The sequence below is a fragment of the Marmota monax genome, unplaced genomic scaffold (assembly GCF_021218885.2).
Source record: "Marmota monax isolate L192 unplaced genomic scaffold, Marmota_monax_Labrador192_F-V1.1 WCK01_AAM20220418_F8-fsc00220, whole genome shotgun sequence".
NCBI lineage: Eukaryota > Metazoa > Chordata > Mammalia > Rodentia > Sciuridae > Marmota > Marmota monax.
Genome location: NW_026693909.1, coordinates 1,379,616 through 1,404,517, shown reverse-complemented (window position 1 = coordinate 1,404,517; position 24,902 = coordinate 1,379,616). Strand labels below are relative to the sequence as shown.

At 63.3% G+C, this 24,902-nt stretch overlaps 1 protein-coding gene across 6 annotated transcripts in view; it reads left to right on the top strand.

Annotated features, from left to right (window-relative positions):
- The window catches only part of Bahcc1 (BAH domain and coiled-coil containing 1), a 56,552-nt gene that overhangs the window by 8,052 nt on the left and 23,598 nt on the right, over positions 1–24,902 (top strand). For all 6 annotated transcript variants that reach the window (XM_058585260.1, XM_058585259.1, XM_058585257.1 and 3 more), the window contains exons 2-3: positions 15,424–15,603; positions 24,575–24,697. In XM_058585260.1, the coding sequence (XP_058441243.1) occupies positions 15,424–15,603; positions 24,575–24,697 (303 nt within the window). The remainder of the gene's footprint in view (positions 1–15,423; positions 15,604–24,574; positions 24,698–24,902) is intronic.

The following is a 24,902-nucleotide window of genomic DNA, read 5'->3' as shown; positions in this document are numbered from 1 at the left end:
AGCCACCTATGTTCCCACCTCATCTGTCCCCAGACACTGTCTCTGTCCCCTGGCCCTGCCCAGAATTCTGATCCACAGTGGGTCCAGGGGTCTGGGGGCACATTGTTTTGAGCCCTCAGGTGATGCTGACGCAGGTGGAACACAACAGCTGGGCTGCGCTGGGAAGGGTCAGGCTGGGGCCCTGGGCATGGGGCCCAGGCCTCAGGCCTCCTGACCCTGAACACATCCCCCCATCCCCCCCCCCCCACCGTCCACATGGCCACCTCTCTACCCTCATGTCTGATGTCCACTGGAGCTTTCCTGGGAAGCACAACCTCCTGGGCCTGCCCCCCTCCTGCCTCCCTGCTGACCCCTGACCCCTACTGCCTATACAGGACTGTCTCGTGAGGTCTTGCAGGGGCCACTGACCAGTCAGCCTGACCAGGGTGCTTAGCCCCGTGCCCTTCCCCCACATCGGGCCCACTTTCCTGTGGAGTGGCTGGGTCCTGAGTCTGCACTGTCTGAGTCCTGTCCTGTCATAGCTCCCAGGGCTGGGCCACACCATTGGCTGGGCTCCCTCTGCCCCAAGCCACCAAGGGCCACAGGCAGGGAACCTACAGGTGAGGCCTGTTTGGTTTTTCCTCTACTGAAAAAGAGGAAGATGAACGATCGGCCAGGGAACCTGAGTTAGAGGAGAAGGGGAGCCCCACCCGGCGGCATCCTCTGCTGGTCTTCCCCAGGCAGGGGGCTGAGCCAGCACCCCCTCGTCCTCAGAACCCTTCAGTTGTCTGCACAGGTCACATGCTACTTTAAGAGGTGTGGGAGCAGGTTGTGGGGTGCTGGAGACGGGGTGCAGCCAGCCCAGAGGCCCAAGCTGGAAAGCCAGAAGGGACTGTTCCTGGAGAGACACTGCCCCACCCCACTGCTGGACTGCCCCTGGTGGGGTGGCCAGGACCGTGTCTGTCCATCTCATGCTGGGGCTCCAGTGGGAGCGGGCACCTAGGATCAGGGACAAAAGCCAGTGACTTCATCTGGGCCACAGGGTGCCGGCAGGTGAGGAGGGGCCCTGGGAGAGAGCAGTCCCTCCTGGAGTGGTCGGGGGTGTCTGCAGAGGTCTGGCCGACAAGGGGCCAAGTGTGCATCTGCTGTGCTTGACCAACAGGGGACCGTGAGAACGCAGGACGAAGGGTCCAGGTCTGGGCACTCGCCCTCCCTGCCCCCTGACATCGCCACGTGCTGGCCACCACCTCAAGCGCTCGCCAGCCTGAAGAGGGCTGTGCCAGCCGTGAGCCGCGGTGACATCAGATCCATGTCACCAGGCTGCAGTGCCACCACCTCAGGCCCCTGCACACTGCATGGCCGTGCTTTGTAGACCTGTGTCTGTCTCCTGCAGGCCGGGGCTCACTGCACAGCGCCTGGTGGTCAGTGTGGTGGCCTCTCCCCAGGACTTGGTCTTCCTCCTGCCAGAGGCCTTTGTGGGACCTCAGACACAGATCTAGCGGTGCTTGCCCCTTGTGGGCACTGCTGGCCTTCCCTGCCACAGGATCTGATCCAAGAGCCCACGTGAGCTGGCTGGACCCACACAGGTAGCCTGGGCACCCCCTTGACCCTGTGTCACTCCGAGGAGCTAGAGGGGACCCTCTTTTTGGTGTCTGTCTCCAGGCGCTGAGGCTTTGGAACCTGCTGTGACCACAGAACTGGGAAACTTGAGTGCAGAGATCGAGCCTCCTCACCCCCGTCTGTCCTCGCTCCTCCTGAGTGATGCAATGGCAGAGGGGCCCTGGCCCTGCTCTGGGGTGGGGTCAGCCTACACTCCTAGAGCCCCTGGCAGTGCAGTTGAAGGGGGCTGTCAGGGACACCAGCAGATGGCCTGGGGTAGGTCCCCAGGGCAGGAGGGCGGGGCTGCCTGTGTCCCCTGGGGAAGGGGACTGTGAGTCAGACCTGGCTCCTCTGCGTCCTGGGGCAGATGCGGCCCTGCCCTCACTGCTGCAGCTGAGGGTCTGCTCATGGTGGGGGTGCCCCGAAGGGCCTGAGGGAGCAGCACCCAGACCCTGCCCCTCCAGGCAGCAGGGCTCAGAGCTGTGGTCAGCCCTGGCCACTGAGAGTGAGGCATGGGGAGGACGAGTGGGCTCGAGGACCCTAGGAAGGACCTGGACTCTGGATGGGAGGGCCATGTCTGGGGCTGGCTCCTTCCTCAGCAGCGGAGGCAGAGGATCCTGACCAAAGCAGGGAGGCAGGGTCTCTGAGGTCTGAGGGTGGGTCGGCTACCCACCTTCCTTCCCCCTTCCTTCCTCTCCTCTGCCTGCACCGTGGAGCCATGGTGCTGGTGGCCTGGGTGGTGGCTGGTGGGGGATATGTCCCCCCTGCGAGGCCCCCCCACCTCAGCCCTCCGGCAGTGGCCTTCCAGTCCGCCCTGTTGGCTCTAAGCAGGTCCTGCCCGTCATCCCCAGAGCTTGGGCTGGTCTCCACCCCCAGCTCATCTCCGTGAGGTCCTACCCACGAGCTCCTCACGGCCCTGCCCCTCCAGGAATGGGTCACTCTTCCCTTTTAGCTTTCCCTGTTCCTGTCCCTGTGCCCACGGCGGGTCCTGATCAAGAAGGCATTTGCACTTAGCCTGACATGGCCCAGGTCACTTTGTCCCCCAGTCCAGCAGGTCTGGGCAGGTAGGAGGTGGAGCTGGGCCCCAAGTGTGGGCACGGTGAGACTTAGGAGCAGTGAGAGCAGACCCCTCTGTCCCTGGCCGGTGAGCCAGCCCTGGGCGCATGGCCGCCTTGCCCTGTGCGGGAAGGAGAAGCCAGACTCCACGGCCCCTCCATCTGCGGCTCTGCTCTGCTCTGCACCACGGCCACCTCAGGCCAGCAGGGCACCCCATGGGCAGTTTGCCTGGAAGCCAGTCCCCTTTTTGAGACTTGTTGCGTCCCTTTGGGTATCCTAAAAATAAGCTTTTAATTGGCTTTAAATTAATATTAAAATTAAATCTAAATTGAATTGTAATGCATCTTCAGGCCAACCCTGAGAAATCCCCCCCGTCCACGTGCACACAGCTGAAACCACAGAAAACCGGAAACCACACACCGGCTCCACGGCCTCCGCCCAGGTGCAGAATCATGGGGAATGCTCAGCACAAGTCCAGGCTGCCAACTGGGCCCTTAGGTGGGCAATGGACCAGGGAGCGCTCCTCTGAGCGTTAGCTCCTTTGAGGTTAACTGTGGGGTACCCCCAGATGCCTAGACAGGGAGGTGCCTGTGCCCTGGCAGGCGGGGGCCGCTTTTCCACACAGCCCTCAGGACTCAGGGACACTTGGGACAGCGGAGCAGGACATGGGAGGCTTCCTGCCACAATCTGCATTTCTCACTTGTGCAGAGGCAGACCATGTCCCCTGAGCCACTGTCCCCCCTCCCGCAGGACCTCCCCTTGCCTTCCCGAAGCTCCCTCTGCTTGGAGCTTGTGGTGATGCTGTAAGCCACGTGTCCGGTCTCGTCTCCTCGTGTTAGTTAGCTGGGGCCGTTTGTCAGATCTCCCCAGATTCAGCAGTGGAAACAGCAGATGCTAACTTCACAGCTTCTGTGGGTCAAGAATCTGGGACCTGTGTTGGCCGGGGCTGTGGGCATCTTGGGCATCTTCAGGTTAACTGGGGGGTCCCCGGCCGTCGTGGGCCTCAGGTCTGTGCTGGCCTTGGCGGAGACAGTGCCTGCCCACAGGGCCACTCCACAGTATGGCACGCCGGCCCAGCCTGTCTGACTCCCCTGCGGGTGGCCCCTCACTTTGCCAGTCTGTTCATGGAAGCGGGGCTGTGAAGGAGTGCATCCGGGGTGAACTGGGGGCCACCTTGCTTCTCCGTGGCTGTAACTGCCCACCCTGCCTTCTGGCTACTGGCTGGGCAGACACCCTTGGGAATCCTGTGGCCAGGCCAAGCCTGGAACTCACTGGAAACCCCCTCACTCTCCACCTCTGTCCCTTCCAGCTCAGGCCCTGGATGTGGCCAGGCTGCACTGCATATCCTGCCCCCCCATGTCCTCCCCTCTTCTCTTCCAAACCCTGCATCACTGCTGCCCCAGGCCTCCGTTCTGGGTGTCCCCTCCATGTGGGGCCCCCTGACACGTGCAGGGCATCCCCTGGCCCCAGGGCACTGGTGTCCACCCTCAGCCCAGCAGCATCTTACCCTCTGTGGGAGCGGGTTCCCAACTGTACCACTCGAGGGGGGAGCAAGTTGGCCCCCAAAGAGCTTGAGGATCCTTGTGACCCACTGTGAGTGGAGGGCCAGGGCTACAGGTCAGAGCACGTGGGCCACCCATGGCTTCTTCCCATCCCGGCTGGCCTAGGGCGAGGGGGTGACCCTGGCACAGTGTGGGCATTCAGAGGCTCTCTAATGAAGGAGCTGGGACTGAATTTCACTCTCTGGACAATGCTCAGGGCTTGCTCTGTGGCTTGGATGACCAGGGGGTGTGCCCTCTGGTCTGGGCAGCACTTTCTCCAGCTGTTCCGTGCCGGCTGCCTGCTCAAGTGGGGTCAGGTCCCCCAGGGTGCTCCCCCAGCCCACCTTGGGCCAGCCCAGGCTCTGGAGCAGACCCAAGGTAGCTCCGCCCCTCCCTGGGCCCGGCTTCCTGGGAATAGGAACTGCCCTGACCTGGCCGTCTGGACCAGGGTGGTCTGAGAGCCCCTGTGGGTCTGCCAACTCTCTGAAGATCGCAGGGGGAACACTTCCAGGGACCTCACTCTGCCCGGGCAGCCCCAGCCCTGAGCCTCAGGCCCCCATGTCACCCCGCCACCTGGGTGCCGCAGGCCCTCTACCCATGTCACCCAGCCACCTAGGTGCCACAGGCCCTCTTCCCATGTCACCCCGCCACCTGGGTGCCGCAGGCCCTCTTCCTGGGAGCCCCTCATCATGGGATGTGGCTTCCCCACCCCAGAAGTCCCCCTTACCCTGCTTAAAGGAGTTCTGAGAAACACTCACCTGCCAGGAAGCCCAGGCTCTCCTCGTTCTCAGACAGGGGAGCGCGGGGCTGCGGGAGGCTTGGCTCCGCTCTTTCTTTCTTTTTTGGTGCTGCAGTTTGAACCAGGGCCTCAATGCCAGGCCTGTGCTCCACCACTGAGATCCCCTCTGAAAGTGCCACCTAAGCCAGAGAGCAAGGCCCCTGGGATGTCCTTCTCCTGGGGAGACGAAGAAGGGAGTCCTGCTGTGGCCTCCCTGTGTGGCCGCGGCCACCTCTGCCTGTGTCCCTACTTGGAAGCCACTGAAGGACACTGTAGTGCCTCTGGGAGAAGGCATGCAGTCCTGGTGGCCCCAGGGGCCAAGTGGCCCCCAGCTCCCTGACTTGGCAATGCATTCTCCTGAGAAATAAACACCGTTTGTGACAGTTGGTGACATCTTCTCCACGCGGCACTCCGGCCTTCAGTGCTCATCCTCATGCTCCGTGTGCCTGCTCGGCCGCGCCTCTCGCCGGCCCCTCCAGGACTCCAGGTGTGGGAGCACCAGAGGCTGGGCAGCTGTCCCCAGCCAGGAGTGCTGGACTCAGGCAGCCACTGCCTCAGTTTCCCCTCTGGCCACCTTGCCCAGGGTGCCCCACTCCCCGGGGCACAAGGCTAACCCTAACCCTAACTTGCACCTTTGTGTTTCCTTCCCAGCCCTTCCCCCTCTCCCCTGCTCATCCCGGGGTAAGGTTCTTGCTCCCTGGGCCAGCCTGGACCCCCCTCAGGTTCCTGTTCTGCCCCTTGCGTGCACAGCTGGGTGCTGAGCGCAGGGTCCCAGGTGGTGGGGAGTTCCGGGGGGAGCTTCACTGGGAAGGGGGCCAGGCAGCACTTTTCAGGGGCAGCCAGGCTGGGTGTGAGCGTGGCATTGAGAAAGAAAGTCTGGAAGGGTGACGAGTCCCCTTGAGAGGGCAGCCCTGGAGTGTGAGTTGCTGGGTGACTGAGCCAACTGTTCGTGAAGCAGTTGTCTGGGAAACGAGGCCAGGACGCTGTCACTGGCAGCATGACCTGGAGTGCCCCTTCACCCCACTGGTGCTGCTCCCACTCCCCAAGGCCTGCCTATTCTGGGAGTCAGTCGTTGGTGCTGGTCCTGCTCCTGAGCTGGTGTGCACTGAGCCACCGCTGCCACCACAGCCACCGTCCCCAGCTCCCTGGTGCTCCTGAGCTCCAGTGGCCAGGGAGCTCTCCCAGCCCAGGGTGGCAGCTGACCCCCTGCTGGGAACGATGCCTACCATGAGCCAGAGTCTGCCCGCGGGTCTGTGTGGGCCAGGCTGGGTGACCACCAGGGAGGCCTGGGTCAGGGGGCTGCTCTGGGGTCACGGCCCAGGTGGGTACCCCAGGTGGGGTCGGTGGGGGAGGAGCTGTTGTGTACCCGGGGTCTGGGGCAGTGACTACCCTCAGAGCCATCACAAAGCCCAGCGCTGGCTGTGGTTGCAGTCCAGGTGCTAGGCCTGTGACGAAGGGCTGCAGGCCCCACACCTTCAGGCAGGCCAGGCCGCATGGACCTGCAAGGAGGGCACGGAGGAGGGCAGGGAGCCCGCCCCCAGGTGGCCCCTGGCCTGCACCTGTCTCCACTTTCTTAACTCCTCAGGCTGCCCAGGCTCTGGGCCCTCCACTGAGTATGGCCAACATCACCACAGTGGGCTGGGGGCGGGGGTCCGTGTGCTGTGGGTGGTCCGTCTGACAGATGGTAAGTCCTGCCCGTGCAGGAGAGCGGTGTGGGTGCCCAGAGCTGCACCAGAGCCTCCAGCCGGTCTCTGAGGGGACCTGCACTGGGCATGTGTGAGCCCACACTTGTGTATTTGTGAGTCTGCGAGCCTGGGTGTGCCTTGTGGGGTGCACGGTGTGTGCGTGTGCGTGTGCACAGGTGTTCCTGATGCATGTGGGACCTGGCATCTGGTTGGCATGGCCCACACCCAGCTGCTGGCCCTCCTCTGGGCAGTGGGAAGGACATTGTGTGCGCTGGCCTGTAGGGTGCTTGCCCAGGCTGTGGGGGCAGGTCGTGGGAAGGGGCTGACCCGCCCCCGCCACCTTCCCATGCCCTGCCCGTGGGGGGGGCCCACCTGCCTGCTCAGGGGAGGGAGCAAGGGACACAAGGAAGGGATGACCAAGGAAGAGAAGACAGGCGGCCCCTGTGCCCCACCTACCCACCCTGGGGACACTCTGAGTCACTCTGGAAGGTGGAGGGAGTCCAGGGCCACCCCAGTGGGTAGCCTTGGCCCCCCTGCTCCCCTGCCCTCGCCAAAAGCTAAATTTACTCTTTTAATAAGAACCAGGCGTAGATGTGATTTTCCTTTTCTTTTATTAGTTCTGGGCAGAGGTGGTTGGCCTGTCCCCTGTCATCGTTGCCTCCAGTCATTTCCACGCTGGCTGGGCTGAGTGGCCCAGCAACCACAGGGCTTTCCTATTATGGCAGAGAGGGGCTTCCTCTGGGCCAGGGGGAGTTTGGAGGGTGCTCCTGGGATGGCGGAGGGGCTTCCCAGTGACTGCTGTGTCCTCCGCCCACCCGTGTCCCACGCCCACTGCTCCACATTCTTGGCCTCCCCACCCCCACCCCGGGTTCCCGGCCTTCCTGCCTCCCGCCTCCCTCCCTCTCCTGTTCCTCCCTCCTTGGGCTCTGCTTAGCCTCCCTCCTCCAGCCACCTGTAGGGAGCTGGGGACGGTGGCTGTGGTGGCAGCAGTGGCTCAGTGCAGCCAGATGTGGGTTGAGCACTGCTGCATGGACTGACACCTGTGGCTGTGGTGCAGACTCAGGGTGGGACTGCCCAGAGATAGAGGGTTCACAGGTCCCACCAAGCCTGCCCCTATGGGGGCCTGAGAGGGCTTTCATTCTGGGGAAGGTCCATCCTGCTTTCCACGTGGGAGGGGAGATGGGCCAGGGGCCACACGGCCAGCTCTCCAGAATACACAAGACACCAGAGGCCACTTCCTGTCCAGAGAGGTGGCTGAGAGGCAGAGCTGGGGGCTGGCCCTCAGGCAGGCAGGGCTGGGGTCTTGGCTGCAAGCTGGGGTAGACTCAGGAGGCTGGAGTCCCTCTACCACCTGTGGGCCTGGACGTGCCCCCATTGCAGGTGGATCAGGTGGGCAGACGGGCCAGGAGCCTTGCCAGTGCTTGCCCAGCCAGTAAGGGGATTATTCTGGTGGAGGCCTGACCCTTGGGCAGTAGCTTCTTCGAGAACCTGCCCAGCCCACGTACCCTCATGCCCAAGAGTGGAGTCAGCTCAGGCTGGCACCCATGGCCTCAGGCCCTAGCTGTGTGTCCAGCCAGAGCCTGTTGCACACCCAGACGGTGCACACTTAGAGCCATGCACACACACCTAGTCACAGACACACCCAGAGACAAGCGTGCACTCTTGAGACACACTCCATGAGAGTCCACACACAGTTCCTGCCCAGGGATGGGATTTTAAAAAAATATTTATTTTTCAGTTTTCGGCGGACCCAACATCTTTATTTTTTATTTTAGTGGTGCTGAGGACCCAACCCAGCGCCCCACGCATGCCAGGCGAGCACGTTACTGCTTGAGCCACATCCCCAGCCCCAAGGATGGGATTTTTTATTTGCTTTGTTTTATTTGGTGCCGGGGATTGAACCAGGGGCGCTCTACCACTGAACTACACCCTGCCCTTTTTATTTATTTATTTTTGTGACAGGGTTTCACTAAGTTACCCAGGCTGGCTTCGAGCTTGCAGTCCTCCTGCCTCAGCCTCCTGATTGGCTCAGACCAGCCCGTGCCACCCTGGCCCTGCCTACTCCTACAGCACACACTCCCCATGTGGTCTTGTGCTAGGGGGGTGTCCCTGGGCTGTATCTGGGAGTCAAGGCCCGCGCACATGCTCTCCTGGCCTGATATGTGTCACCTGGTCCGAGGTGAGGGTTAGAGTGGCCCTTCCACCAGGGCCTGGCCTCATCTGTGGCCTCTCCTCCTCCTCCTGGGCAGCCAGATGGTCAGATGCCGCCCCCTGCCTCCAAGCGGGCTGGACCTAGCCTTTCCCCCTACATTCAGTGTCCAGGAGGAGGCCCCACGTGGAAGTCCTCCCTCCATCCCTTGGAATGAGAGGAATGTGGGGCAGGGCGGAGGGGTGTCTGTCCTTCCTCCTCTCCTCCTCTGCTCCCCAAGGGGCTTGGCTCTGCCCGGGAAAGGCACTTTCAGTGCCACTCATCCAGGCTGCCCACACCTGCAGTCTCTCGTGGCTCCTGGTGTCCCCTGGGAGAACAAGGGACAGCTCTCCTGGGTCTGACAGAGCTGGGTGTCCCCAGGGCCTGAACAACCTTTCAGAGAGATGGGGAGGCTGGGGGGAGAGGGGAGCCTGCGCGGGTGTGAGAGGGAGGGAGGGTGGGAGCTGGCGCTGGTGGCGGGTGCAGCCACCAGACACAGAGCCAGGAAGGCCCTTGCCAGCAGTCAGCTGGGCTTCCGGAAGCAACAGGAGCTCAGCGAGCCTGGGAAGGGCCTTGCTTCTCAGGAGCTGCCGCCATCTCAGTGAGCGGCGCTTTGTTTTTTTTTTGTTTTTTTTTTTTACAACCCATTTCACAGTTTCCAGAAAGGAGGGTGCTGTGTCAGTGGCTCACGTAGCTCAGAGCAAATGCTGGTCCTGGAGCTCTGCCCCACCCATCTGCCTGCCCTGGCTGGCGTCATCCTGCGGAGCCGGCAGCCTGGCAGAAGAGCCCCGTGGACAGGCAAAGCCCCTGCCCAGCTTGGTGGCTGGGTCCTCACAGGCGCCTGGGCAGGGCTCTGGACAACCAGTCTGGCCGAGGAGGCGGCCCTGGGGGCTCTGGGCTGGCACCTGACTCCCAGGCGGGAGCCCCACCTGCACCCTCCAGCCATCCAGCATCTGTTGGCCACCTCGGCTGGGCCGGTGGGCGGGAGGAAGGCCTGGCCCCCACCAGTCCTGCGGGGCCACGTGGGGCGCCTCTGGCTCAGCTGCTGCTGCTGTGGCCACCTCCTGTGGGCAGCTGCTCCACACAGTGGGCCTCTGGTCTAGGGCCTGGCGGAAGGGTCATCGAGATTCCCGGGCTGCCCAGGGACCCCAGCCCAGCTCTGCCCTGCGGTTCTCCCAGCCCTCCTGTTGCTGGCAGTAGCCAGGGTCCAGGTGGGACTTGTGTCCCGTGCAGGTTGGCTGGCCTTGGGTCTGGGACAGCAGGGCCTCCAGGGATGGGGCTGGGCCTGAGGCGGCAGTGGCCCAAGCCCGTCAGCCGGCCCTCCTGCTTGCTGGCTTCCGGAGCCGTTCTCTCAGCCAGCCTGGCGCCCGGGCCAGGCCACCGATGTGTCCTGGGCAGAGCCGAGGTGGCTGGAGCGGGCAGCAGAGCCTGCCTCGTAACCAGGGCTGCAAGCTGGGCAGTGGGGTCACTTGGTGGGGCTGATGTGTAGCACAGATGGCTACCTCAGTGGCCTCCCCTTCTGGGGAGAGCCCCCTGTGTGACCTCTGTGATGAGTGAGGGAGAACCCAAGGCAGTGGCCCTAGGCAGACTCAGTGGGCCAGGACACCTCCTGGAATAAACAGGTCCACTTAACCTGGCCCAAACCTGTGTCCTGCTCCCTTATCAGTCCTGTGGTGACGTGGGATCTGGGACCCTGGTGGCCCTGAGTCGGCAGGTCTGTGAAGCCCCCGGCAGAGGAGGTGTCGACACCGTGGGTGCCAGGTCCTGGGTCCTGGCCAAAGGGGGCTCATCCCCTCAGCCCTTTCCACTGCACAGGGCTCTGGTTGTCCCCTCCTGGACTGCGCTCGGTAGGCAAGGATTTTGCCGACAGGAAGGAGCCTTCAGCCCAGTTCCCGGCCAGGGTTGGCCCACAGCTCTGGCCCTGGCCAGGCCCCAGCGCACCAGGCTCCCAGGCAGCCCCTGCACCCGCTCTGTATGGGGTGGGCCACTGATCAGGAGGAGGGGGCTGGGGAGGTGGCAACCCATGGCTCTGCTGGTTGGGCATGCTGCCACCACCCAAGTTCTTAAAGCTAGAAGTGACAATACGGGTGCAGATGCCCTGTCCCAGGCTGCCCAGGGGCTGGGCAGTCTTATGGAGCCAGCAGTCCTTGTCCCCACCCTAAGGGGGCTTGCTGCCCACCAGGAGAATGCCCATCTGGCAGGGCTGCAGAATCTGCTCACAGGCCCAGGGCAGTGGGACATCACCCTGTCAGAGAGGGCCAGTGTTGGTGGAGGGGACTGGCAGGGCAGGGAGCTCCTATCCAGGTGACCTGAGGTGTGGGCCTGCTGGCTGGGCAATGAGAGCCCTTGGCAGTGGCCGCCCTCATGGGCCAGGTCTCCACGGGGACAGGCTCTGTGTGGAGACTTCTGAGGCTCTCACAGCAGACTCAGTGCCAAGGTTGCCTGTGCCTGGAATTGGGGCGCAGGGACACCTGCTGTGACTCTGGAGAGTGGGTCCCAGAAACACTCAAGCGGAGGGCAGTGGGTCTCGGGTAGCTCCTTTCTTGTGCTTCATTCTTGAACCTACTCTAGTGAAATGGAGCCCCCTGTATGGTGGGGACAGGGGACCAGCCCTTCCTCAGCAGGAAGAGGAGAAAGGAGTGCTGGTCCCCCACAGATGGCCCCGCCTGGCACTACCCCCCAGCTACCAGGTTCTGGGGCAGGGCTCCCTGCCTTAATGGGTTCACAGAAGCCAGTTGTAAAGAGACTCCCCTAGAGGGTCCCCCAAGTTGGGAGACAGGCTGGTGTGGAGCACCGGGGCACCTAGTCTAAGGGGCTCCATGTGCGTCTCCTGCCATAGCAGGAAGTGACATGCAGCCACCTGCAGCCTGTCCCTGGCATGTTCCCTGCCCTCGTGGAGCCAGGGTGGAGGGCTGGTGGGCCTGCAGTGCTGTCCCCCAAGGTCCCCAAGCCATGGGGCCCCCTCCTGGATGGCACAGGAACAGAGGGTTAGTAAGAACCCCTCCCAGGACCAAGATCCATCTCCTGGGTGGAGGCATGATGAGACCCCACTCCTGGACTCTGGCTTGGGGGCCCAGCCCTCCTGAGCAGGCCCACCCGGATGGCCCCTGGGGGCTGTGGCAGTTGGTTTGTTTCCTGTGCCCCTCGGAGCCTTGGGAGAGCGCTGTGTGCCTCAGTTTCCCTAGGTCCGAAGCCCTGGGGATTCTGTCCTGCCCCCTGCCTGCTGCAGTGTGGGAGAGCTCAAGGTGCAGGGTTCCCAGGCCCAGGGCCTGGAGAGATTTTTTCTCCAGACCTGACTTTTGGACTCGGTTGCTTCCCACCATCCTGGGGAGGAAGGGGTGGGTGGGGCTTCCCTGGGAGGGCCGGGGGGTGGGAAGGCCTGGGGGACTTGGGGCGGGCCTGGGCGGGGCAGAGCGCTTGCAGCTGGGCGGCCACACTCATCCAACAGGCATGCCCCCCCAGGGTCCCTGGAGCAGGGCAGGGAGGCCACACTTCCCTTCCCAGCCCTGAGTCCCCCCCCTGGCTGGACACGCCTGTGGTCTGGCTGGGGCCCCTGGCAATCCCAGGCCTGTGGTCCGGGAAGTCCCTGGCTCCCAGGCACCTAGGGCCTGCTCTTCCTCTCCCCACTCAGAGGCCCCCTCCCCACCCACGTTCACAGACCCTTCCTCGGAGGCTGTGACTGGGAGAGGCCCCTCAGCTGCTGGGCCTGGCCTGGGCCGGGAGCTGGGGAAGCACAGAGCCAGGGTCCCGTGGGGCACGCCCTCTCCTGGCCCCCGCTGCCTCCCTGCTGAGTCACCCTGTGTCTGGGAAGCTCCCAAGACCAAGCCAGGCGGGATGAGGCATCACCAATTCACCAACTCCCCTGCCTCCTGGGCGGGAAGCAGCTGCCCTGACTCACCTTGGGCCGGCCTGCCACCTCCCAGTGCCCAGAGTCCCTGCAACTCTGCCAGGGCCTGCCCTCCACCTCATGCCCCTCTCAATCCTGGGACAGCTCAAGCCAGGCTCACTGCCCAGGGACAGAGGTGGCAAGGTGCCAGGGCACCCTGCCGGGGTGGGGGCTGCCGCCTAGACCACCCACCGAGTGCTCCTGCTTGCAGAGCGCTCTGTGCATGTGTGTTGTGTGTGTGCAAGAGCAGCAGCCGTGACGACCAGGGAGACTCAGCCTCATCCTGGCCGCTGGACTTGGGCAGAGGGAGTAGGGTCACTGGTGACCAGGGGCAGGGATGCTGCAGGCTGGCAGGTGCACTCTGGAAGCTGGCCCAGGGCCAGCAGTGGTTCTCCATCTGCAGAGCTCCCAGCTTCCCAGGGCCATGCCGAGCGCTGGCTGGGCCCAGGAAGCCTCTGGCCACTGCCTAAGCCCAGACAAATGCTGTCTGATGCTCAGTGCCAGCCTGACCAGGGCTTGACCCTGAGCAGCCCTAAGGGGACATTAAGAGCTGACCCATAGAGTTCTTTCTCTCTCTTCCCTCCCCACCTCCATCTTCCAGGTGTCACAGTTACTCCCCTTGCTCCCCTGGGACTGGGACACCCCTGTCTAACTAGTCAGTTAACTGGACTGAGGAGAAGGATAAAGATCCCCACTTTGGAGAAAGGCCCTGCTGCCCATGAGAGGGTGGAGACCTCTGTGCCCCCAGGGCTGGCCTGAGGACTTTGCCTGGGCCCCTACTGGGCTTGTCCCAGTGCATTACCTGAGCCCTTCCACAGAGGAATGGACAAAAGCCTTCTGCCAGGTGCACCCGCAGTGGAGATCCTTGGGATGCCCACCACTGTGGCCTGGGAACATCTAGGAAGGCCTGCAGGGCAGTTTATTCCCCATAGGCCCTGAGTGCTCAGTGCACTCTACCCAGCACCTGGTCAGTGATGGTGGTGGTAGAGTGGTGGAGGGGGTGATTGACGGTGGTGGTATGTGGTTATGTAAGTGGTGGTGGTGGAGGTGATGTGGTTGGTGATGATGATGTTAGAGATGATGGTGGAGGAGGTGTGGTCGTTGTGGGTGGTGGTGGAGGTGGTGTGGTTGTTGTTGGTGGACGTGGTGTGGTTGTTATTGGTGGTGGTGGAGGTGGTGTGGTGTTGGTGTTGGAAAAGGTGTGGTTATTGGTGGTGGTGGTGGTGACAGTGGTGGAAAAAGTGTGGTTGTTGTTGGTGATAGTGGTGGAGGTGGTGTGCTTGTGTTGGTGGTGGGAAAGGTGTGGTTGTTATTGGTGGTGGTGACAGTGGTGGAGGTAGCATGGTTGGTGGTGATGGTGGAGGTGGTGTGGTTGTTGGTGGTGACAGTGGTGGAGGTAGTGTGGTTGATGGTGGTGGTGACAGTGGTGGAGGTAGCATGGTTGGTGGTGATGGTGGAGGTGGTGTGGTTGTTGGTGGTGACAGTGGTGGAGGTGGCGTGGTTGGTGGTGGTGGTGGAGGTGGTGTGGTTGGTGGTAATGGTGGAGGTGGCGTGGTTGGTGGTGGTGGTGGAGGTGGTGTGGTTGGTGGTAATGGTGGAGGTGGTGTGGTTAGTGGTGGTGGTGACAGTGGTGGAGGTAGTGTGGTTGGTGGTGGTGGTGGGAAAAGTGTGATTGTTATTGGTGGTGGTGACAGTGGTGGAGGTAGCATGGTTGGTGGTGATGGTGGAGGTGGTGTGGTTGTTGTTGGTGACAGTGGTGGAGGTAGTGTGGTTGGTGGTGTGGTGGAGGTGGTATGTGGTTGGTGGAGGTGGTGTGGTTGTTGGTGGTGACAGTGGTGGAGGTAGTGTGGTTGTTGGTGGTGGTGGAGGTGGTGTGGTTGGTGGTGGTGGAGGTGGTTGGTGGTGACAGTGGTGGAGATAGTGTGATTGGTGGTGACAGTGGTGGAGGTAGTGTGGTTGGTGGTGTGGTGGAGGTGGTGTGGTTGGTGGTGTGGTGGAGGTGGTGTGGTTGGTGGTGGTGGTGACAGTGGTGGAGGTAGTGTGGTTGGTGGTGACAGTGGTGGAGGTAGTGTGGTTGGTGGTGACAGTGGTGGAGGTAGTGTGGTTGGTGGTGTGGTGGAGGTGGTGTGGTTGGTGGTGGTGGTGACAGTGGTGGAGGTAGTGTGGTTGGTGGTGTGATGGAGGTGGTGTGGTTAGTGGTGGTGGTGACAGTGGTGGAGATAATGTGGTTGGTGGTAGTGGTGGTGGTGACAGTGGTGGAGGTAGTGTGGTTGGTGATGGTGGTGACAGTGGTGGAGGTGGTGTGGTTGGTGGTGGAGGTGGTGTGGTTGGTGGTGACAGTGGTGGAGGTAGTGTGGTTATTGTTGGTGGCATGGGTGGTGGTGTGGAGGTAGAAGTGGGGTGGTGGTTGGTGGTGCAGGTGTTCTTGTTGGTGACACTGGTGGTGCTGGTATCAACAGCAAAGGCTTTACAGTCCCAGGAGGGTGTCAGTCCTAGGGCCCCTGAGGTACAGGGAGGCTGAGGAACCCAGGAGACATCAGGGCCCCTGAGGGAGCGTTCCTCCTCTGACTTTGGATACATAAGACAAGCCCAGGGGGATCTTGGGGCCTGAGGAGTGCCTGTGGAGGAGGGGTCCTGGGTGGTGCTGCCCTGCCCTGCCCAAAGCGCACCTGGAACCACTGCCCAGACTCACTCTGCCTCTGTGTCCACAGCCAGCAGCCGTCTGATGGGGAATTCTCCGGCCTCCTCTTTCATGGGCAGCTTCCTCACCAGCAGCCTGGGCTCTGCAGCTGCCACGCACCCTGGCGGCGCCCCCTCCGCCCCCTCGGAGCAGGCCTACCGAGGCTCCCACCCCGCCCCAGCCCAGGTCTGGTTCTCTCACTCCCATGAGGGTAAGTCCTGGGCCCCCAGCAGCACCCGGGAGCCCAGCTGGTGGAGGCTGCCTCCCGCCAAGGAAGCCCCTTGGGGAGGTGGTAATTGGTTGGAAAGGGGGGTGGCCCTGCTAGGCACCGGTCCTGGCCAGATGTGTGTTCCAGATGGGCAGAGAGGGAGAGGTGGGGGCTGGCCAGGGAGGCTCCAGAGCTGAGGAAATGTGCAAGGCAGCTGGGCGGCTGGACAGGGCTGTGCCCTCCACCGTGGCTACACCCCACTCCTCAGACTTGCGGAGGTGTGGGCTCCAGATGTGCCAGCTGGGAGGGAGGGGCAGGGAGGAGAGAGTTGTCAGCAGGCACAGGCTGCCACCCGGGGCCCTGCTGAGGACAAAGAGCCCCTTCCAGGCCAGCAGCCTCCCGGCTCTGGGCCTGCAGTCGGTGCCTGGTGAGTACCTGTGGCTCTCAGACACTCTGCTGGCGGGAGGGCCCCTGGAGGCCTGCGAGGACCCCGGGGCTCCCTAGGCCTTTCCCAGGGTGGGGTGTGCCTGACCTAGTTCCCCAGGGTCTGCCTCACACCTTGTTGTGCAGTGGCCTGGGCCCCACTGTCCCCCACCCAGGAGTACTTGGTGTCCACTCAGCCGTGCCTTCCGCCGCAGCATGGGAAGGGTTAAGCCCCCTGGCTGGCACGCGGGAGGTAATTGCAGTTGGCAGCGGGCACGCAGGGCTCTTGCTCCTGGCACGGGCACTGCCGTAACTCAATGACTGCTGCGCTCGGGCCTCGTGTTTACAGAGCGCTGCGGACCCACACATCGCGCCGCCGCCCGCCTGTGTTCCAGGCAGGGAGATTAGCGCCCGGCACTGCTGGAAGCCAGAGAAACCTCTCTTTGTGCGACAAGAAAGGGGCTGTTTTCCAAACAGGACAGGTGACGAGTGAGGGACAGTTGTTAAAATAATCTGGGCTTTAGGCGCCGCTCGGAGTGCACATGTTGGGCAGGCGATAAGGAGCAGCTCCCTTCTCGGGTGGAGGAGAGGCCAGAGGGGTCCTGAGGACCAAGTGGGCACAATCATGTCCTTGGCCAAACCTCACCGGCACTCCTGCTTCCAGCCCTGGCTATCCCAGCAGCCTCCTCAGGGGACGCCAGACTCCCTGGCCAGGCGGAGGCCCAGGCTCTGCAGGCATCATTCATCCCAGCCCCCCACCCCACCCACCCCTCTCCTTCCAGCTTTTTTGTCTGCTGGGCATCTCCTGGCCACAGCCTCCGGCTCCCAGGATGACTGTGGGAGGGAAAAGGGTGAGAGAGGGAGCAGGCAGGGACCCCTCCACAGAACCAGGGCCACTGAGGCACGTGGGCACTCCCTGTCCAGTGTTTCCCCTCCCCACACCAACAGCATCCCCTGGCCCAGGAGTGGGGCAGCCCACCCAGGCCCTGCACTGGGGGCAGGTGTTCCGCCTCCTCTCCATCCCACCCCTGGGAACCCTACCAGCAGGGAGGCCGTTGGTGGGTAGCACCACCTGTCCTGAGCCCCCTTCTGTCCCTGGGGGTGCTCAGAGCGGGGTGGGTGGCAGCCTTCAGATGGCGCCCACAACAGCCGCGCTCACTTCCCCTGTGCCAACGGCTGAGGCTGGGGCTGCTGGGCAAACCCCCACACTCAGCCCCGCCGTGGGCCCATCCTCAGCAGCACCCACTGTCCCGCCCCAGTCCAGGGCATCCACCTGGGGGTGGCCAGTACTCGAGTAGTACCCTGAGGAGCCCAGGCCCTTGGCTTCTGGGCTTTGGCCTGCACCAGGCCCTCCACCTGCCCCCTCGAGGTCTGAGTCCTGAGCGGCAGCTCCTCCGTGTCACAGGACCCGGCCCCGCTACACCAAGAAGGCTCTGTCTCAGACCAGCAGCCCCCCCTCTGCCAGCGGAGGGGTCCCCCACGCTGCCTCTAAGGTTCCGTCTCCACCATCAGCATGGTCAGGGCGAGCTCAGGTGGGTTCACACCAGGAGAAGCAGGATGTGCCCCGAGCTGCCCCCCGCGCTCCAGGGCACCAGGCAGTGCTGCAGACTGGCATGGGGTAGGCAGTCGTCCTGCCGGGTTCTACTTGGGAACAGGACAGGAGAGAGTCCTGGTCATCCGGGGATCTTACGTAGACCTTTCAGGCCGTGCCTTGGTCTGCCCTCTCCATGTCCCCCTCCTGCCTTCAGCGAAGCTCCCAGCCCCGGGATCCCCTCCCTGTGGGGGTTCCCCTGCCCTCTGCTCCCCAAGAGCCACGTGGTGCAGGCGGCTGTGAGCTGCTCTGGGAGGCAGAGGCCGGCGGGCGGGGCCAGCGAGTGGCAGTCTGGCTGGCTGCCCTGGCGGCACGCCTGGCTGCTAGTTTGACTGGGTGCCAGCTGGCTCCCGCGTGCCGGGGCCTGTTTCTCAGCCGTGTGTGTTCAGGAGGGCGGGGGGCAAGGCGGGCAGGGGGCACGCGACTCTGCCGAAGAGCAGGGCCTGGCCAGCGCAGTGGGCTGCCTGGGCGGTCTGCTCTGAGGCCTGGCCTGGCCCCCACTTCCTTCCATGGCCCCCAGGACAGGCAGGGAGCAGGTGCCAGCAGACAGTTCTCCATGCCCTCTCTGGCCCTGGGGTCTCTGTCAAGGGCAGGAAGGCCAGGGAGGGCCAGGCAAGTGGGACCCTGGGGGGTAGCCTCAGGTGCCCCCTCCTCTAGGCCGGGGGCCCTCAGCCAGCCGGAAGACCCCCCCCCACGCCATCTGCAGGGCAGCTGCTAGAGCGGGGGCCGGGGCTTCCTGTGTCCCTGGAACAGCTGGGGGTGCAGGGAGACACCCCGTGGTTGAAGGAGCCGCCCCAGAACATCTGGCCTGGGGCAGAGCCCAGTGGTTCAGCCCCCAGGCCTCCTGGCCCCACAGATCACCCAAGACCAGGGTTTTCACAGAGGTGGACGGCTCTGGGCATGGGGTGGGGTGGGTAGCGGAACTGGCCGGAGGCAGGGGCGAGTCCTGTCCACAGCCTGTGCTGGGCGGGTCAGAGCGGGTGTGGGTGCAGCACAGCTGGCCCTATTGTCAGTGAGTCCCTCCCGCCCTGCCCACCGCCTGCCTGGGACCACCCACGGGCGATGAAAGGAGATTCTGTTCCTGGGGGTGTTGGGGGCAGGAACCAAGGAGCTCCACACCAGGCCACTCACGGTCTCTCGTGCCACCTGGAGGGGGCCATGGGCACACACACCAGTGCTGGCTGTCTCCTCTTGGTCAGAGCCACCCCTGCCCCAGTGGCCCCTTCTCCACAGGCGTCTGGCCAGGTTCCAGCGGGGGCAGGGGCCACAGGCAGAAGCCAACGAGAGCGTGCCCCGTTGTTCCGGATCCCACAGCCTCCTGCATCCTGCCAGCTGTCCCTCTGTCCCCTCTGTCCCCTCTGAGGCCTCAGGACTTGCCAGGACTTTGGGAGTGAGTGGGTTCCAGAGCATATCTTTGAGAGAGACAGAGGTCCACCACGTCCCCCCACCTTGGTGGGCCAGAGTTTCCTGTGGCCTCTCGCACCACCCCGGAAGGGCACACTGATGGCTGCCCCTGCTCGGGCCTCTCTTCTCCGAGGCAGCCTTCCTCTCTTGCTTGCTTCCTCCATGTGAAAATGTCCCCTCGCCCCAGCCCCTCCTTGTCCCTCCAACCCCAGCCCATGCCCACAGGGAGGGCCTGGCCAGTTGGGGAAGGTGGCCACTGGGAGCTCTGGGGAGACGAGGGTAGAGGGGCACGGGGAGCTCCCCAAACACCCTCTGGGGTCTCTCTTGGCCTTCTGTGGCAGGCCTCCAGACCCCCGCCTGTGCCTGCAGCCCCTCCTGGTGTCTGGTCCCAGAGCCCGAGTCCTGGCCCGGTCTCTGGTGTGGAGGTTGCTCTGGGTCCAGGAAGCCCACACATGGCCCCTGCCCACACCTGGGCGGTCACACGGTCTCAGGGCCCCTTGCAGAGCAGATGTTTAAGAGAGGGGTCTTCACAGCCCGGGGGGACACATTGGACTAAAGTCTCAGTTTCCCTCTGTGGACCCAGGGGTCAGAACAGCCATTCAGACAGCTTGACACGGAGCCAGGGCCAGTGGGCAGTGCAGTCCTTCCCTTTTGTGGTGGCTGTCGTTTGTGGGGTGTCAGCCCTGGTCACCAAGTCTCCCTGGGTTGGTATCCTTGGGTCTGAGGGAGGGTCTCCCCGGAAGTGCACCTGTACAGTGCGCGCCGGCCAGCGGGTCCCAGGTGTGAGGCCTGTGCTCATCAAGGACGGAGTGGAAGGCGGGTGGTGGGGCTGCCATCCGGGATGCTGCTCAGAGTTTGGGGGCCCTCACCCGGGTTGCTCTTGGCTCCAATCTTTGAGGATTCTCAGTTGCCCTCCCCAGCCTGAAGTGGTGGTCCCGGACCCCCAGCCCGGCCAACCCAGCTGGCCTGTGCTGCTCTCGGGCCCGAGGCTGGGGACTCGGGATCCTGGGCAGCCTGCCGCTGTTGTGCCAGAGGTGCCCACCCATGCCAGCCTGGCTCCTTCCCCTGGCGCTTACCATTCCTCTCACCCAGCAGCCCAGGAGCAGGGTGCTGCAACCCCAAGGGGTCTCAGGTGGCCCCCCAACACCAGAGGCTGGACTTTGACATCTCCTGGGGGTCTGACCACCTGGGCGGGGAGGACCTGGGGAGGAGCTGCCCCAGGGCCATCCACAGGCGCTAACAAGTGGATGGCCAGCAGCCTGCAGGCTCGCTGCCCTAGCCTGCCTGCTGGCCAGCTGTGCTGCCTGTGAGGACAGCCTCAGCCTCCTCCTGACCCCATGCTGTCGTGGAACAGACTGCAGGGACGCGCACCGTGACCTGGAGTAGGTGGGAGGTCGCTGGGAGAGGGCCAGCACTGAGGTAGCGTGGGACACTGAAACATGTGGCAGAATCCTGAGTGACAGAAAGACCCTGCCAAGTCGCAAGAAACAGGGGCCATTGCCCAGGCCCCAGGTTGCCTGGGTCTCCACAGGGACCGGGGCAGCTCCCCCAGGCCCACCTGCCCCTTCTGGGTGGTCAGCAGGGGCCCCGACCCCAAGCCACCCCACCTGCCTTCCCCAGCTGCCCTCCTGCCCTTCTGTCCTTCAGCCTCTTCTCCCCTGGGCCTCTGTGTCCCGGGCCTGGGCTCTGGCCTCGCAGCAGTGCAGGAGCAGACGGGTCAGGATAGGTGTCCTCGGGGACACCTCCACTGCCCCTCCAGGCTCCCTCCCCAAGATAGCCGGGGACGCCAGGTGGCGGGGGCGGCAAGCTTGCCACCATTCCTCTGGGGAGATTGCAGTGGCTCCAGCCTCAGGGAGGGTAGCTCGGGGAGGGAAGCCCTGGGCCTTGACCAGCAGCTCCGTCCCGGGCGCGAGCGCAGGCCTGAGTGTGTGGCCCTCTGCTCCTGTGCCACCCCACCTGGGGCACGGTCTCCCGAGTTGTCCCCCTGCCCGGCCACCCCAGCCTTCCGCCTGGTCTCTGGTCTCCGAGCAGCTGCTCTGATTCACAAAAATCGTTTTTGTTTTCTTCCTCAGTTCAGAGAATATACAGTGTATGGGGGAAAAGAAAGGGGCTTTTCTCACGGGGCAGGACAGACCTCTTCTCCCTGTCCCTCTCGTCCCCCGCCCCGGGGCTCCCTGCCCAGCCCCAGCTTTTCTCCTTCCTTCCCTGCCACCCCTTCCTCCTCCCCTTCACCCCAGTTCCCATCTGGGTCCTCAGAGGTTGGGGCCTGAGGCAGGCTAGAGGTGGCCAGGCCCCCGCTCCCTGGCCTGGACACCTCCAGCTGAGGCCCAGAAGCAGAGGGAGGCACGGGGCCAGCCACCCTCACACTGCCCCCCAGGCCTGGGCAGGAAGGAGCCTGCTCCTGGCCATCCGAGAGCTACTCCCCAAGAGCAGAGAGCAGGGGGCGGCCAGACCCCCCAGGGGGCACAGGGAGGTCCACGCCTGGGAAACTGCGTCTGGGAAGGAGGCATTTACAGACTTCTGTTTACCAGAACGAGGCCCGTAAAACATTTAACAGCAGCCGATTACGGGGGGACAGCTGTGCAGGCTCAACCAGCCCCCCAGGCCCTGCCCTGCCGCTCGCCCACTCCCAGCCGTCCTGAGCTCTGTCAAGCCTTCCAGGGGCTGAGCTTCATCTGGGACACATCTGCTGCAGATGTGTCCCCCACAGCAGGATGGCAGGCCAGCCTCCAGCCTTAGCTTGTCCTCAGCAGTCCTGGCGGCCGGAGGGCCAGGCCAGGGGTGGGGTGCGGTCCCCAGGTCCTGTGCTCCCAGACCTCCCTCAGCAGCCTCCAAGACAGGGTTCACCTGGACCCACGGAGTCAGAGAATGCCCAGGGCATCACCAGGGCTGGGTCCCACCTGCTCCTGCCGAGTGCCTGACGGGCACGGTGCCCGTGGGGGTGGGGGACCACAGACAGGGCAGCCTTGCTCCTGTGGGTCCTGGAGTGCCCCGTCCCACCAGAACATGCCACCAGCTCTGCCTCCAAGGCCCTGACCCTCCCTGTCCCGCCCAGAGCCCACCCACCTGGCTTGGCCACTCCTTGGCCTCAGCCTGCACAGGGCTGCCTCTTGGCCTCTTCCTGGTGCTCAGGTGGGCTTCCTGGCTGCCAGCCATTCAGAGATTCCCCAGCACTGAGATGGAACGTCCAGGCCGTGCTGGCCTCCATCAGCCCCAGTAGCCAGGTAGCTCAGCCTCTGGCAGGGCAGATTCCCCAGCCTTCTGAGGATGTGGGGACAGACATGGGACTGGAGAGCTGACCTGCAGTTCTGACTTCCGACACAGTGTTTCTGAGTGTTCTGTGGAGCCTCAGGCCACGAGTTGTTAAAGGAGCCTGCTAAACAGCAGCGGGTGCTATGATAGAAGAAGATCAGGAGCCAGGGGCAGTGGGTCACACCTGCACCCACCTACCCGGGAGGCAGGAGGATCCCAAGTTCAAGGCCAACCTCAGCAACTTAGTGAGGCCCTGTCTCAAAAAGCTCAGTGGTAGAGCCCCCCTGGGTTCAATGCCAGTACCAAAACAAAAATTTAAATAATTCTTTTTAAAAAATGATATGGGGGGCGGTGCTGGGGATGTGGCTCAAGTGGTAGCACGCTCACCTAGCATGCATGAGGCACTGGGTTCGATTCTCGGAACAAAATAAAGATATTGTGTCCACCTAAAACTGAAAAATAGATATTTATAAAAAATGTTCTGGGGATGTAGTTCAGTGCTAGAGTGCCCTTGGGTTCCCAGTACCAGGAAAAAAACAGACAGAAATAAAGTCAGGAAACAAAATAAAGGAAGGTCAAGTGAAGCCACTGCTGCAGGAATTGTCAGTAACTTCACACCCAGAGGGGGTCCTGGTGCCTGGGTCCCTGGGGCATGTGGCTCAGGGCACCCTTTTAACTAGTGGGTGGCAGAATCCCGAGTGACAGAAAGACCGTGTATACCTATAACAGGTGTCCAAATACTCACCTGGGAGGGGCCTGTAGGGCCAGCACAGCCTCCTGTCTTCTCCCTGCCCCTCCAGGGAAATCCCAGCCGCTCCTGCTCCTGCCACCTTCCAGAGCAGCCCGAGAAGCCAGGCAGTGCTAGGAAGCTCTTGAGAACAGTGGGGGCCCAAGAGACACTCCCTTGGGTCCTGCCCTCCGTGGGGAGATGTTCAGTGTTGAGAGTGAGGCAGAGCCCGCCCTCCCGGGGCAGCTCTTCTGCAGCGTGGGAGGAGCCGCTGGCAGGTGCTGGGGCTGGCGCTCCAAGCATCCTGCTCACACTCTGCCCAGGTCTCCCCTGGCCTCAGCCTGCAGGGCCACCTCCAAGAAGCCGAGGCTCACAGCAGGCTCCAGGGCCTCTGCCTGAGTCCCCTGGGAATGGCCTCATGGCCAGCCCTCTGACTCCACACTGAGGACATCCAGTCCAGCGTGGGAGACAGACCCAGCCTGGTCTGCTTCAGGAATCCCCACACGCTGTGTAACAAACAGCATCAGCGTCTGGTCAGGGAAATCTGGACACCTGGCCCTAGGGCATGAGCCTGGCTGGAGGAGACCTAGGCCCCAGTCCTAGAGGCTGCCAAGGTGACGGCAGTGGGCAGGGAGAGCTGGGCAAGGGCCTGGTGGGTATGAGTCTGATGAATGCCACACAGCCCAGGTCCCCTGTGTCCCCTGCGGACCTGGAAGGACCAGCCATAAGCAGACATTCCTGATGACTGCTGGTGGCTCTGGGCATCCAGCTCTGGGTCTTTCCAAAGGGGCTTGGGGAGGACACCCCAGGCCGGTGCTCAGTACTGTCTCTCCTGCAGGCTGGGACCTCATCTGTGTGGGAGGGTAGAGTATGTGTCCCAGGTGAACAGAGCCGCCCAAGGCCAGCAGGGTGGGACGGCTGCAGCTGTGGCTAGCTTCCTGTGCTTGGGCAGGGGCAATCCCTCAGAACGTCGGTTGTCTTAGTGGGCTGGACCCCTCAGGCCAGGGGTGACTCAAAGTCCCCAGGTAGGGCTGGGGTTCTTCTGGGGTCAGTGCTGTTGCTACTGGGACCAGCTCCCCTTGTAGATGGCAGGACATGAAGAGGTGGGCCAGGTGGACATTTCCCTCCTGTGGAGACACCTGTGCACCACCCAGCGGTGTGGGTTGCCAGAGGGCTCTGCACAGCAGAGCTGGTCCCCAGACTACCTGCCGGGACTGGCCCTGGCTCTCCCTTGGCCAGGAGCTCTGCGGGCATCTGGCGCTCTCCTGAGTGTGTTGCCCTGCCCGGAAGCTTCTGCAGCACCCAGTGCTCCTGGAAGAGAAGCAGAGGCGCCCTTCTCCAGCCTCCCCCTCCCCAGCCCATCAGCAATTCAGTTTGTGTGCGCGGGAGGGCGGGCGTGCGTGGAGTCAGAGCTAACAAGATGTATGGATGGGTGGGTTCCCACGGGCAGCTGTGTGCAGGGCTCTGCAGGGGGTTGCTCCTGGGTCGCCCACGGGCATCTCGCCTCTCTGAGGTCAGGGCGGTGTGGGCCAGGGGTCCAGGTGCTGCCTCTCCAGCCAGGGCCTTTGCCTCTCTAGCTCCAGCATACCCCAGGTTTTCGGGGAGTCTGGCATCCACCTTCCTACCCGTGAGCCACTTGGATCACCATGGAAACAGCAATGTTCTCTACGGGCAGCATCGTTTCTATGGAACCCAAAAAGGCAAGTGGCACGGGGGGCCTAGCATGGGGCGCAGGGCATCCCAAGGGGTGGGCGGTGGCAAGCTTCCAGGCACACACCAGGGCAGCCAGCCCAGGGGTGCCCTCAGGAGGCATCCAGCCTAGCCGGGCCCCTGGAGGGTGTAAACCCTGGGTCTAGGACCACCACCAGGGGCAGGTGGGGTTCCCAGGCTGGGGCGCACGGGGAG